Source organism: Bombina bombina, chromosome 3, assembly GCF_027579735.1.
Source record: "Bombina bombina isolate aBomBom1 chromosome 3, aBomBom1.pri, whole genome shotgun sequence".
In the NCBI taxonomy this organism is placed as follows: Eukaryota; Metazoa; Chordata; class Amphibia; order Anura; family Bombinatoridae; genus Bombina; species Bombina bombina.
Genome location: NC_069501.1, coordinates 1,159,264,030 through 1,159,278,257, shown reverse-complemented (window position 1 = coordinate 1,159,278,257; position 14,228 = coordinate 1,159,264,030). Strand labels below are relative to the sequence as shown.

General features: G+C 36.3%; 1 protein-coding gene across 2 annotated transcripts in view; it reads left to right on the top strand.

Moving 5' to 3' along the window:
- Positions 1 to 14,228, top strand: part of GRIA4 (glutamate ionotropic receptor AMPA type subunit 4) — a 771,385-nt gene that overhangs the window by 671,761 nt on the left and 85,396 nt on the right. For both annotated transcript variants that reach the window (XM_053708572.1, XM_053708570.1), the window contains exon 15: positions 3,466 to 3,600. In XM_053708572.1, coding sequence (XP_053564547.1) covers positions 3,466 to 3,600 — 135 coding nt within the window. The remainder of the gene's footprint in view (positions 1 to 3,465; positions 3,601 to 14,228) is intronic.

Here is a 14,228-nt window from a genome sequence, read left to right as displayed (position 1 = left end):
TTAATTTACAGTAGTATTAAAGTATTTATAGGTCAACATTTTTTATTTTTTTATGTTAAAGCTAATATTCCAGTTTTCAAATTAAGCAGGCACTAGAAATGAATTTGAAAGATGCCCTCCCAGATATTCTTTATATTAGGTTAGGTGTATCACATTCTTTTGGAGGGCTTTTTTGACTGGTAAACACCAACCTTATTCCAATCCATCAAAGAACACATTTCAGATCTTTATTTAACACACAGCTTTCTTTTTTAGATAAATCGTTTTACGTTTGATAATTATAGCATATGCATCTCAGCATTTTGCACTGCGTTTTTGGGGAGCTGTCAATCTCTGCAAGCTCTGTTTAAATGTTACAAACATCAGTAGATGACCTAATCATCAGAGTGCTCTGGTGCAAAGTTTTTTTGGTCCCCCCATAGGTAACTCAGTAGTAAGCAATAATATTAATATACATATTGTTCTGTATAATGATTTTGAGGATAGATAGAGAGACCTGCAATTGCACTAATAAAATGCTCCCCTGCATTAGAATTGTACACATTCTGCACATTCCTATTGTATAGACAGGCTGTTATGGGCCCCCTCCAGCACTTGGGCCCCGGTACCACTGCACCTGCTGCACCAATGGTAGTTTCACCCCTGACAAACATAATCATTACCTAGTCTTTAATTTAATTGTCTCAGAAATAGGGTAGTGGGATGTTAGCCACCAGTGTATTTGAATAAATCTTTTTGCAACCCCCCCCCCCCAAAAACTAAATAATAACAAAAGGAAGGTACAGGTGATATATTTAATAGCTTACTAATAGGGATTACAAGTGTATGATTTCAGTTGATACAATTAAAATAGTAAAGACATCACACTTTAAAACTATGAAACATTAATAAATTAGGTAATAACATTAACATTTTACCTGTGGTTACTCTTGTCATTAATGGTAATTGCCACGGTATCTCTCACACAAGGTATAGATCTCCAACACAGAGGAGAGTTTTTCAGTGGTAAAACATAATTAAAACAACTACACTGGCTCCATTTATCAAGCAGTTGAAGCTTTTTGGAGCACTTGCAAGGCAGGCAAAGTCTTGCTTTCGGCAAGTTAAGAAGCTATGGTCATCCCAGCAATGCCTCTTAACCTCACTGAGGTGGCAGAGTTCAAACAACCCAAACTTACATGTTCATGGTGATAGTCCGGCCATGTGGGGGGGTTGTACAAGGTTTTTCTTGAGAAATGTTAAATACAGGAAGAGGACTTCTGCTTAGTTGCCATGATGATTGGCACATAGTTTCCCAAGTAGGGAACTTTGTCCATCCATGGTTTGCTAAATGGGACACAGAGTGTCTATTGTGCAAATTAAGTGGTCTAGCATGGAAATGCTAATTAGTGACACGTCAGAGATGCACTTAGGCACCACATTAACTATAAAGAAAATACTAATTACAGACCTCTATGATTATCAGTTATATTCACATACAGATAATTTTAAGGGCTAAAATTAACCCTCCTATAAAATATAATTACTAAACAAAAATATCACAGTTTTGTGACCAAGACAAATAACTCATTTACACACCATAAATGAATATGAGAATATTAGACTAAAACCAAAATTACATTGCCAGTGTAAAAACTGAGCTGCAAAGTAATGAAAAACATAAACACTTTACACCAGTTAATTTTTTTTTTTATTTTGCTTTAGGTTTATATATTCCAAAGGTAGGAAAAACATAAGGTTTGGAATTACACCAGATGTATTCAAACAGAATTGCTTTGTGCGGATTGGAATACAGTTGGCATATTTGCTAAGCAGAGAACTATCATTTCAAATAGCTAATTCTAAAAGATTAGAATATACCCATTCATTGTCAGATTTGCACAAATAACTAAAAACAAATCAGAGACTGCAGATGCTGCAATTTTCTTATAAAGTATTCAATATGTTATAGCTCAGTCTAAGGCATAATGTAAAATAAGTACAGTGGGGACTGTAAAGAGAAAAAAGATACGATTTGCCATCTGTAGTGTGGGGGGAAATAGGACAATGTTTAAAGGGAATTGTTTAGAAAGAACGATTTATTAGTCAATATGTTATTAGACTAAATTCTATTTAATTAAAGTGATTTTATGAACATTGTATTTAAAACGTATATGCAGACATTTAATGAGATAACCTATAATGTAAAAGTGCTTACCAACTGATAAATGTGTAACGTGCTATAAACCATGTTATTCTATAAGAATCTGCTATTTCTGAAAACTACTAAGCAAGGACCCTTGCTTATACTTAAATATTTGTAGTCTTTTTTGGAGGGCACATTAGACTAATGGAAAATCAAGACAGAGTTAAGGTCCTTTCTGGGAGCCAAATATAAAATTACCTTTAATTGTCTCTTTTGTCACTGTTAAAATGCCACTTAAACACAATAGTATTATTATTAGTGTAACTATTATTATTAATAATAATTATAAACCATACAAAATAAACTGTTTTTAAAATGCCCTCAAAGTTTGCATAATATGAGGAACTTTTCAATTTTGGAAACAAAATACTCCAAAAATCTGTGAAATTGCTCACATCGGATTTAACCATAATTTTTAAACTATCTCTTTTACTCCTGCTTGACATGATTTTCTGTTATCTTGACTATCCATACACCCTCTTTTATCTCTGTCAAAATGACTTTTCATACCCCCTGTTTAAAAAAAAAAAAACATTCAATTATATAAAATCAGAAATAACTCAATTTAAACATAGAAATATTTTTGCATGAAAAAAAATCTGGTTAAATTCATATTGAAACTAGCAGGCAGTGCATATTTATGCACAACTTGTCATTGGCTGATAAGGACAATGGCCAGATATTTTTTTTTGTAGACAGTGACACATCCCATCACAAATAAACATAAAAATAGTGCCCTTTTAAAAATAATAATAATTTACTCTTTAAGTCTACTGTCTATTATCCCCTGTAAATATATAAATATATTAGCAGCTTTTTTTGTAGTTATTTCCCATTTTGCAGGTTTTTATGGAATATCATCACTCAGTTACAAAGAACAGGTGATTTTTTTAAGCAGAATATTAAAAAAAACTACATTAATACTTAAAAAAAGAAAAACTAATCTAACTAGAAAGAAAAGTTAAAAAAAAAATTTGCATTGTACAGTTAACAGTGGTAACAATATTTTTTTACTGTTGGCGAGTGACTGGTTACATCCTTAAGTATTGGCAACACACAATAGCATAATGTAGAATATTTATCATGTGAGGAAATATTGCAGTAAAAGTATTTATTTATATTTATTCTCACATATATTGTATATTTTTAGTAAAGTAAAATTTGCACACTCAGGGGTTGTCATCATTTTTTTTAAATACATTTTTAAATAAATTAAAAAAAATGTTATCTAGCTTAATGATTCCATAAAATAATTATGCTTATTTTTCTTTTTCCCATAGGACAAGACGAGTGCGTTAAGCCTGAGCAACGTTGCTGGTGTTTTCTACATTCTTGTTGGAGGACTCGGCTTGGCAATGCTGGTGGCTTTGATAGAATTCTGTTACAAGTCAAGGGCAGAGGCGAAAAGAATGAAGGTGGCAAAGATTGCAAAGAATTTTAATCCAACTTCCTCGCAGAATACCCAGAATTTAGCAACATATAGAGAAGGTTACAACGTATATGGAACCGAGAGTGTTAAGATTTAGGGGTAGGACCTAGGGTCTACTACAGTGAGTGGGTGATGCAATGTGTAATGCAGTGTCGTGAACTGTCTGTCTAGTGAATATGCTTGCTTTTAAAAAGCTTTATATTTTGGAATAATTTAGTGCTTAATGGTTCCGTATTTTCTTGCCTGCAGATGTACAGTGTTGCTAATAGACATCTGCATTGTACTGTTACCAAAGACATTTAAATCAACAGTTTACATTTTAAAAAAAAAGAAAAAAAAGTTATTTTTCAGAGATAATAATTTTATATTTTCATATTATATCTATTTTACACATATAGTAAGGTTTTTAAGCTTTTGTAGAGTATTTTATTTAAACCAATTTTTTATCAACTTTTTTACATTTATAACTAAGCAAAAGTAATATTTACAAATATCATTGGACATTTGTAGGTGGACATACCTTCTTGTATCCCAGCATATTTCAATTTAGATCTGTAGCTAGTACCTCTTTTAGGGCTAAATTACATTTGTTTGTGGATTGAAAGTGCCATACCATATCTATTTAAAATAAATAAATAAACATTGGCATTGGCCCACTCCAAGCCTTCTAGAATCTATTGCTCCAGCAAGCTATCATAAGGTTATTATTATGCAGTTATTTATAAAGTTCCAAGATATTCTATATAGCACTGCAAACACCAAGTAGCTTAAGAGATCGTAGATAGAGGTTGTAACCAGCTGACATCTGGTGACAACGGCTTTTTGTTTTAGCAGTAAATTATGTGTGACCTTGGTTAGTGCTGTGTTTACTGGAGTGTAATGGAAGGAAGTCAGATTCAAGGTCTCTAATAAACAGTTGGAAGATTGAAAATAGGTTAAGTGTTGAGGCTAAGGGAAGTACAGATATAGAGTAGTATGAAGTGGTTAATGTAGGTCATGGAAGATTCTTTACAGAATAAAATCAATAATTTCTTTTGTGAAAGATGTTGATAATGTACCAGTGGAAAGGCATAGGTTGAAATTATGACTTAAAATTTCTAATAATACCAAACAGATATTTTTGTAGGGGTTATTTGTATTTATTAGTTGTTGTGTACTAAAATGATTGTTGTATTTTCTTTTTTTATAGTTATTTTTATAGAATTGCTACATGAAGTAATGACGTACAATAATATATATATATATATATATATATATATATTTATATATATATAATATTATATATTTGCTGTCTTATTTAGTACTAATGTCAATATAAAACTGTGCATTTTATAAAGATGCAAAACAGGCCCACTTATTGAACATAACTAGATATGCAAAACATCCGAACTTTTTAATTTGTTTAAATATTTGATTTCCTCAATCCTTTTACTATTAAAAATATGATATTTGTACATTTTTTGCATAACTAAAATGTGACCTTAGTTTTATCATATTGCAGCCTCAGTAAAGAACAATGAATGTAACAGTTTTGGTCATACATATGAAAGAACAGTAATATTTGAATTTTAATTCAGACTGTATGTATTTAACTGATACTACTATATTAAGGCTCATTGGTGGAGAGTAACAATCCTTAACAAGACTGTTTAATTCAGTTCTTTAATATAACTTCTGAACTATTCAACCCCTCAACACTTTTTTTGTTTTTTTCGCTAAATACTTTTTCGAATAGATTTTTATATATTACGTATAAAGCTTTACTTATCATCTTTATGATTCTGGTAGATTTTGCAGATCTTTTTTCATCTTTATTCTCTTAAAAAAAAGGTCTGTCTGCACTTTTCCTTAGATCTGTATTTGTCTGAGCTTTATATTTTACATGTTCATAAGCAATTTTATAGTATATGTATAATACTTAGTCTATTGTATATAAACCATTCTAAATCTGATGTCCCTACTATGTTCATTCGACTCTTCCAATTTTAATTATATCACTAATCTCTGTATGAACCATAATATCTATCCATTTAATGCTGTATACATATAGCTATGTTATTTCATTTTAGAAATCTATTATATTTACATTGTCAGCATATAAACTTTTGAAGTAGCATATACATTAAACTAGACCTAACGGTGAGATGAAGATATTTTAAACTCATGGTGCTGTATGCTGCCATGGATAAACTTTATTAGATGAGTGCTAAACCCAGAGGTAGCAGCAAACATACAATAAAAACCATTACTAGATACACTAGAGTTTTATAGCGATAGAGATTTATTTTCACCTCACCATTGCAAGGTCTATGAGGTGTCTGTTATTATGAAGAAGCCATAGGAATTCAGTGAAATTGATAACATTATCAATAGAAATTAAAAGACTTCAAAAACACTAGGGGCCAATTTAACAAGGGCCAAATGGCCCTGAATATAACTGTTTCCGCACGGAGTTAACTCATACGCCTCCTCTGAGGCGGCGGACATCAATCCGCCCGATTGCATATGATCGGGTTGATTGACACCCCCTGCTAGCATTGCACAAGCAGTTCACTAGAACTGCTTGTTCAATGATAAATGCAGGCAGCGTATGTTGTCAGCATTTATCGATGTGCGGCGGACATGATCCGCTACTGTGGAACATGTCCGCACGCAATTTGTTAAATCGGCCCCCATGTCTCATCATCTATTTTATGGGCCCCATTTATCAAGCTGCGAAAGCAGTTTTGGGGCCCTAGCATTTCATGGTTGTCTGAAACGTTAGTTAAGTAGCAGCAGTCTTATGACCCCTGTAGCTTAACCTCTTCAGCATCAGGATGATTGACAGCGCCTGCTCGTGGCCAATTGGCCACCAGCGAGCAGGGGGCGGCATTGCATAAGCAACTCACACTGAGGTCCGACTGACATGTTCGTGGTTGGGAATCATATCCGCCCGACCTTTGATAAATGGAGCTCTATATTTCAACTGTAAAAAGAGCACTTGTCTCTTGTTATTTGGGCAATTTGGAATTGTATCTAACAGATACCTGTGTTACTTAACCCCTTAGTGACCATACCGATTTTTAATTTTCCTACGGTTAGGGACCAGGGCTATTTTTAGATTTCTGCGGTGTTTGTGTTTAGCTGTAAATTTCCTCTCGCTCATTTACTGTACCCACACATATTATATACCGTTTTTCTTGCCATTAAATGGACTTTATAAAGATACCATTATTTTCATCATATCTTATAATTTAATATGAAAAATATGATGAAATTTTTTTTAAAAAAACCCCACTTTTTCTAGCTTTGACCCCCAAAATCTGTTACACATCTACATCACCAAAAAACACCCATGCTAAATAGTTCCTAAATTTTGTCTTGAGTTTAAAAATACCCAATGTTTACATGTTCTTTGCTTTTTCTGCAAGTTATAGGGCAATAAATACAAGAAGCACTTTGCTATTTCCAAACCATTTTGTTTTTCAAAATTAGCGATAGTTACATTGGAACACTGATATCTGTCAGGAATCCCTGAATATCCCTTGACATGTATATATTTTTTTAGTAGACAACCCAAAGTATTGATCTAGGACCATTATGGTATATTTCATGCCACCATTTCACCGCCAAATGCTATCCAAAAAAGAAAAATGTTAACTTTTTCACAAACTTTTTCACAAACATTAGGTTTCTCATTGAAATTTTTCACAAACAGCTTGTGCAATTATGGCACAAATGGTTGTAAATGCTTCTCTGGGATCCCCCTTGTTCTGAAATAGCAGACATATATGGCTTTGACATTGCTTTTTGGTAATTAGAAGGCCGCTAATTGCTGCTGTGCACCACACTTGTATTATGCCCAGCAGTTAAGGGGTTAACTAGGTAGCTTGTATGGTTCATTTTAGCTTTAGTGTAGAGATCTGCCTCCCACCTGACACATCCCACCCCCTGATCCCTCCCTGACCCCCTTCAAACAGCTCTCTTCCCTCCCCCACCTCACAATTGTCATTGCCATCTTAAGTACTGGCAGAAAGTCTGCCAGTACTAAAATAAAAGGCATTTTTATTTATATATTTATTCTGCAGTGATGGATCCTCCCTTAACCCCAACCTCCTTGATCTCCCCCCCCCATACAGCTCTCTAACCCTTCCCCTCCACCTATTTCCCACCATCTTGTGTACTGGCAGCTGTCTGTCAGTACCCAGTTTGCTCAAAAACAATGGCTTTTTTATAATAAATAAAAACAAAATCCAATTTTCTGTAGTGTAGCTGCCCCCTCAATACCCTCCCAGATCCCTTTGCAAACATTTATTTCCCTCTACCTCAACCAACTTAATGTTACTCCCACTGACTTGCGCGCACTGCAGGGACAGGATCCGGAAGTCACGCCCACCCGCCTCCCTGCTACAGCTCCAACCCACCAACGATCGGCACCATCGATGGCTGATGCAGAGAGGGCCACAGAGTGGCTCTCTCTGCATCGGAGGCTTAAAAAGGGTATTGCAGGATTCCTCAATATCGAGGCATCACTGCAAAACCCTGAAAGCATCTAGAAGCGATCACGATCGCTTCCAGTGCTTGAAACCCCAGAGGACGTGCCAGGCATGTCCTTGGTCATTAACTGACACTTTTTGTAGGATGTGCCTAGCACGTCCTTGGTCGATAAGGGGTTAATTGTGTTAAATTAAGATTAGCACGTCCTGAAATAGTTTGTCTTGTTGTGCTCGATCGGTCAGGTTTACTTTCTACCTTCTAATACCTTGTAATACAGGGCTAAAGTTAGTGTAGTCACGATATAGATATCGCTTAGCATGCCACTTGTAATCTAGCCCTGAACTGTTCTGCTGTCAAAGCCATACTTTATTTGGTTAATAGATTGTGTAATCTTTCATTTGAATAAATATAGGTCTAATTAATTACTGCCTGAGACACAGTGTTAAAGGGACAGTAAACACCATGAGATTTGTATATAATATGTATAGTTATGCCTAATAAAAAAGGTCATTATTTATTTTGCTCCCTTTTCATGTATTTTAGCTCTGAAAATAGAGCCATGTCTAGCTCTTTGATCTTGAAATTCACCCTGCAATAAATCTGCTACATATTAGCACTGTGTATATCTGTTCCTAATTAGCTTTAACTGATAACTGCAAAAAAATACATTTATTTTAACTTTACAACAGTGGATAGTTTTGTTGTCTGCACACTAAAGCCCAGGTTTGCTCCTCCAAATACAGCAAATGATGGTTGGAGTTTGGCTATTGATAAATAATTACAGTAAAAAGGATGTCAATTTAAAAAAAAAAAAAAACACATTAAAACTTGACTAAAATTATTCTAAAATAACACAACAGAAATGTATTTATTTATAAAATATTTTACCAGGAAAGATACATTGAGATTTCTCGTTTTCAAATATTTCCTGGGTCCACAAGACATTGCATTGATACAATAGGGTACAATAAAATACAAAAACAATAATAATACACAATATATGCAAACATTTAACATAGAACTGGTAGGAAATATTTAATCAACCATGACAGGTGCATTCTGTCTTGAGATATGTAGAGTGGGATCTCTTTAAGGATATTAGGCTTGGGGAAGGTTTGAAAGTGTGTGGGAGGTCGTTCCATAATTGTGGTTCTCTGTAGGAAAAGGAGGATCGAGCTGCTTTCTTTTTATATTGAGGCAAACTAAATAATGTGCTGGTACTGGATCGGAGGTTATAGGAGGTTGGAATAGCCGGGGAGAGCATTCTGCTCAGGTAGGGTGGGAGCTTCCCAGAAAGGCTCTTAAACACAAGGCAGGAAAGATGGAGAGAGCGTCTGGATTCCAGCGACAGCCAGTTTAGTTCTTTTAGCATGTCACAATGGTGGGTCCTGTAGTTACATTGTAGCACAAAGCGGCAGAACGAGTTATACAATGTATTAAGTTTATTAAGGTGGGTTTGTGGTGCAGGTGCATAAACTACGTCCCTGTAATCCATGATAGGCATCAGCATTTGCTGTACAATCTTTTCCTTTACTGTAGGGTTGAGGCAGGATTTGTTTCTGTACAGGGCACCTAGTTTTGGATAAAGTTTAGATGCAAGTTTTTCTATGTGGAATCCAAAAAATAGATTGGGGTCTAACAACATACCCAAGTATTTGAAAGAGTGGACTGCGGTCAGCGTGCAATTGGATTTTGTTTTGATGCGTAGATGGGAATTTTGTAATTTGTGTAATTTAGGTCCTGTTCCAAAGATCAATGTGACAGTTTTGTCAGTGTTTAGGAATAGTTTGTTTTTTGAGATCCATTTTTCTACCTCTGTGAATTGGTCTTGGAGCACTGCTTCAAGCTGCGTCAGATCGGAATTGTTTGCAAACTTTTAGGAGGGCAGTTGTAGTGGAGTGATTTGGGCGAAAACCTGATTGATCAGGGGTCAGATAGTTAGATTGTTGGTAATACTCACATAGTTGCGTATGGACGCATTTTTCTAAGATTTTTGACAATACTGGGAGAAAAGATATAGGACGATAATTAGAAACCAAGGTTAACTCCCCACTTTTATGGATAGCCACTACTCTTGCAGTTTTCCAAAGTTTGGGTATGTATCCAGACACCAAGGATTCGTTAATTAGGGTTGTTACGGGTTTAGCAATTGCCGGCGCACTGAGCTTCAACAGCATTGCTGGGATTTGATCAGGTCCAGACTGGTTTTTCATTTTTAGATTATTAAGGTGTTTCTTAAAGACATTGATGGGTACAGGTCTAAAATTGAACTTCTCTGTATTGGGTCTTTGCTGATTTAGTGGGGCCTGATCCACATTTGTAGTTTCAGGATGCGTGTCAGTTATTAGTTTGTCAATCAGGGTGGTGGAGCATCCGACAAAATACAGGGAGTGCAGAATTATTAGGCAAATTAGTATTTTGACCACATCATCCTCTTTATGCATGTTGTCTTACTCCAAGCTGTATAGGCTCGAAAGCCTACTACCAATTAAGCATATTAGGTTATGTGCATTTCTGTAATTAGAAGGGGTGTGGTCTAATGACATCAACACCCTATATCAGGTGTGCATAATTATTAGGCAACTTCCTTTCCTTTGACAAAATGGGTCAAAAGAAGGACTTGACAGGCTCAGAAAAGTCAAAAATAGTGAGATATCTTGCAGAGGGATGCAGCACTCTTAAAATTGCAAAGCTTCTGAAGCGTGATCATCGAACAATCAAGCGTTTCATTCAAAATAATCAACAGGGTCGCAAGAAGCGTGTGGAAAAAGCAAGGCGCAAAATAACTGCCCATGAACTGAGAAAAGTCAAGCGTGCAGCTGCCAAGATGCCACTTGCCACCAGTTTGGCCATATTTCAGAGCTGCAACATCACTGGAGTGCCCAAAAGCACAAGGTGTGCAATACTCAGAGACATGGCCAAGGTAAGAAAGGCTGAAAGACGACCACCACTGAACAAGACACACAAGCTGAAACGTCAAGATTGGGCCAAGAAATATCTCAAGACTGATTTTTCTAAGGTTTTATGGACTGATGAAATGAGAGTGAGTCTTGATGGGTCAGATGGATGGGCCCGTGGCTGGATTGGTAAAGGGCAGAGAGCTCCAGTCCGACTCAGACGCCAGCAAGGTGGAGGTGGAGTACTGGTTTGGGCTGGTATCATCAAAGATGAGCTTGTGGGGCCTTTTCGGGTTGAGGATGGAGTCAAGCTCAACTCCCAGTCCTACTGCCAGTTTCTGGAAGACACCTTCTTCAAGCAGTGGTACAGGAAGAAGTCTGCATCCTTCAAGAAAAACATGATTTTCATGCAGGACAATGCTCCATCACACGCGTCCAAGTACTCCACAGCGTGGCTGGCAAGAAAGGGTATAAAAGAAGAAAATCTAATGACATGGCCTCCTTGTTCACCTGATCTGAACCCCATTGAGAACCTGTGGTCCATCATCAAATGTGAGATTTACAAGGAGGGAAAACAGTACACCTCTCTGAACAGTGTCTGGGAGGCTGTGGTTGCTGCTGCACGCAATGTTGATGGTGAACAGATCAAAACACTGACAGAATCCATGGATGGCAGGCTTTTGAGTGTCCTTGCAAAGAAAGGTGGCTATATTGGTCACTGATTTGTTTTTGTTTTGTTTTTGAATGTCAGAAATGTATATTTGTGAATGTTGAGATGTTATATTGGTTTCACTGGTAAAAATAAATAATTGAAATGGGTATATATTTGTTTTTTGTTAAGTTGCCTAATAATTATGCACAGTAATAGTCACCTGCACACACAGATATCCCCCTAAAATAGCTATAACTAAAAACAAACTAAAAACTACTTCCAAAACTATTCAGCTTTGATATTAATGAGTTTTTTGGGTTCATTGAGAACATGGTTGTTGTTCAATAATAAAATTAATCCTCAAAAATACAACTTGCCTAATAATTCTGCACTCCCTGTAACTATTAAAGGCATTTGCTACTTCTAAGGGGAGTTGCAGGGTTTGGTTTTCCACATTGACAGTGGGGGGTTGGTAGTGGATTGGTGTAATGTTAAAGATACTATGTTGTAGTATGAAAAATATATAAATGAATCACAACTGCTGAGTTAATAGGATTTGTAGCAAGGTTTAAACTAGATAATAACATGGATTACTAAAGGAAGTAATGTCAGAATCCGAGTATAAACTTTGCAATTTTGTTATATGGTTAAATAGGATTAGATATTTCTATAGCTGTATCAAGTAAATGATTACTGGAGGAACAACAGAAAAACCATGACTATAACCAAAGGAAAAAATGAAACAGTGTTAACACAAAAATTAGCTACAATGAAAGTATAAAGCTTTACCACAATATATCAGGAATTATGGGCAAGTATGCGTAGCAGTTATTGCAAAAAAGGATAATAGCATGAAAAATAAGTAAGTGGTTACAGACTGTACCTTGAGGGTAAACAAAGTTTTTAGAAAGTTTAAGGAAAAATCTCACAGCTTGAATTGGTGAAGCGGTTGCAGCGCTGATGCCGAAAATGTTGGCGTGTGACGTCACAGCTCCACGATGCAGGGCGGAGGATTAGGCTGAATGAAGCAAGCTGACAGCAACGGCTTGAGAGAAAATGACAATCCGGTAACAAAAGATGTAGGCTGGTTTCAGCAAGAAAAGTTTGGTGAATGAAAAAAGAATAATTTAGGTTGAATTCCAAAGAGGTAAATTAGTGCTCAGTTTGAATCACACTATGGTTAGTGGAAAACAATAACAAGCAAAGTGGAGAGGGGGGAGGAGGCTTAAATAGCATAGCAGGTAAATTGATCAGAGAATTAAAGGGATATTCACAGTACAAGTAACTGGTTGTTATTAAACAATATGTAAACGTGACAGGATGCTCCCCTAAATGATCCACTCCGTGGATCAGGGATGAGGGCGATCCGGATTCTGTTGATGGAATTGCGAGATGAGTCTGGGGGCAGATATATTAACAGCTGGCTCCCAAGAGTCATGTTCCGAAGTGTAGCCTTTCCATCTTATCAGATACTGTAAGTTACCCCTATACATTCTAGAGTCAAGTATGGATTTAACCTCATATTCAATGTTGGGATCAATGGAGATAGGAGGAATACTTTGGCGTGAAGTGGCATCACGTACAGAACGGTAGGGTTTTAGTAGGGAAACATGGAAGGTTGGGTGTATTTTCAAAGTGCTAGGTAATTGTAACCGAACTGCATTCTCATTTATGATTTTGATTATCTGAAAAGGTCCAATGAATAAAGGTGAAAGTTTTTTGCTAGGAGTATTAAGATGTAAGTTTTTGGTTGACAGCCAAACTAAATCTCCAAGGGAGTACCGTGGTGGAGCCATCCTTCTTAAGTCGTAATAAAGTTTCTGTTTGGTTTTAGCTTGTTCAATAGCGTTCTTGACTTTTGTAAAATTAGAAGTGATGGAATTTGTTAAATCAGAGATATATGGTAGTGAACTGATTTGGGGTAGTAGTTGAAATGTTGGATGGAATCCATAGTTAATGAAGAATGGAGTCTGGTTGGTTGTGGAATGTACTGTGTTGTTGAATGTAAATTCAGCGTAGGGCAGATGTTGAGACCAAGAGTGTTGGTCGACATGACAATAAGACCTTAGGAATTGTTCAATGCTTTGGTTAGACCTTTCAGTCTGACCATTAGTCTGAGGATGATAAGAGGTTGAAAGTCTTTTGTCAATATTGAAAATCTTGCAAAATTCAGTCCAAAGAGAACTAGTAAACTGGGAGCCACGGTCTGTTAAAATGCGTCGAGGGAGACCGTGAAGTCTGAAGACGTGTAGTAGGAGCAGTTGTATAGTTTCGGCAGCGGTAGGTAGCTTGTGGTACGGTATAAGATGTATCATCTTACTGAATAAGTCCACCACGACAAGGATAGTGGTATTATTGGAGGATCTGGGGAGATCAACGACATAATCCAAGGCTATGTCGGCCCAAGGTCGTGATGGAGTGGGTAAAGGCATGAGTAACCCATAGGGTCTATGTTTTGATCTTTTAGTGGTGGCACAAACTGAACAGGAGTTAATGTACTTCATTATGTCGGTATTCATATCAGGCCACCAGTAACTCCTTTTGATAAGCTCTTGTGTCTTGTGGATTCCGGTATGTCCCGCAAATAAG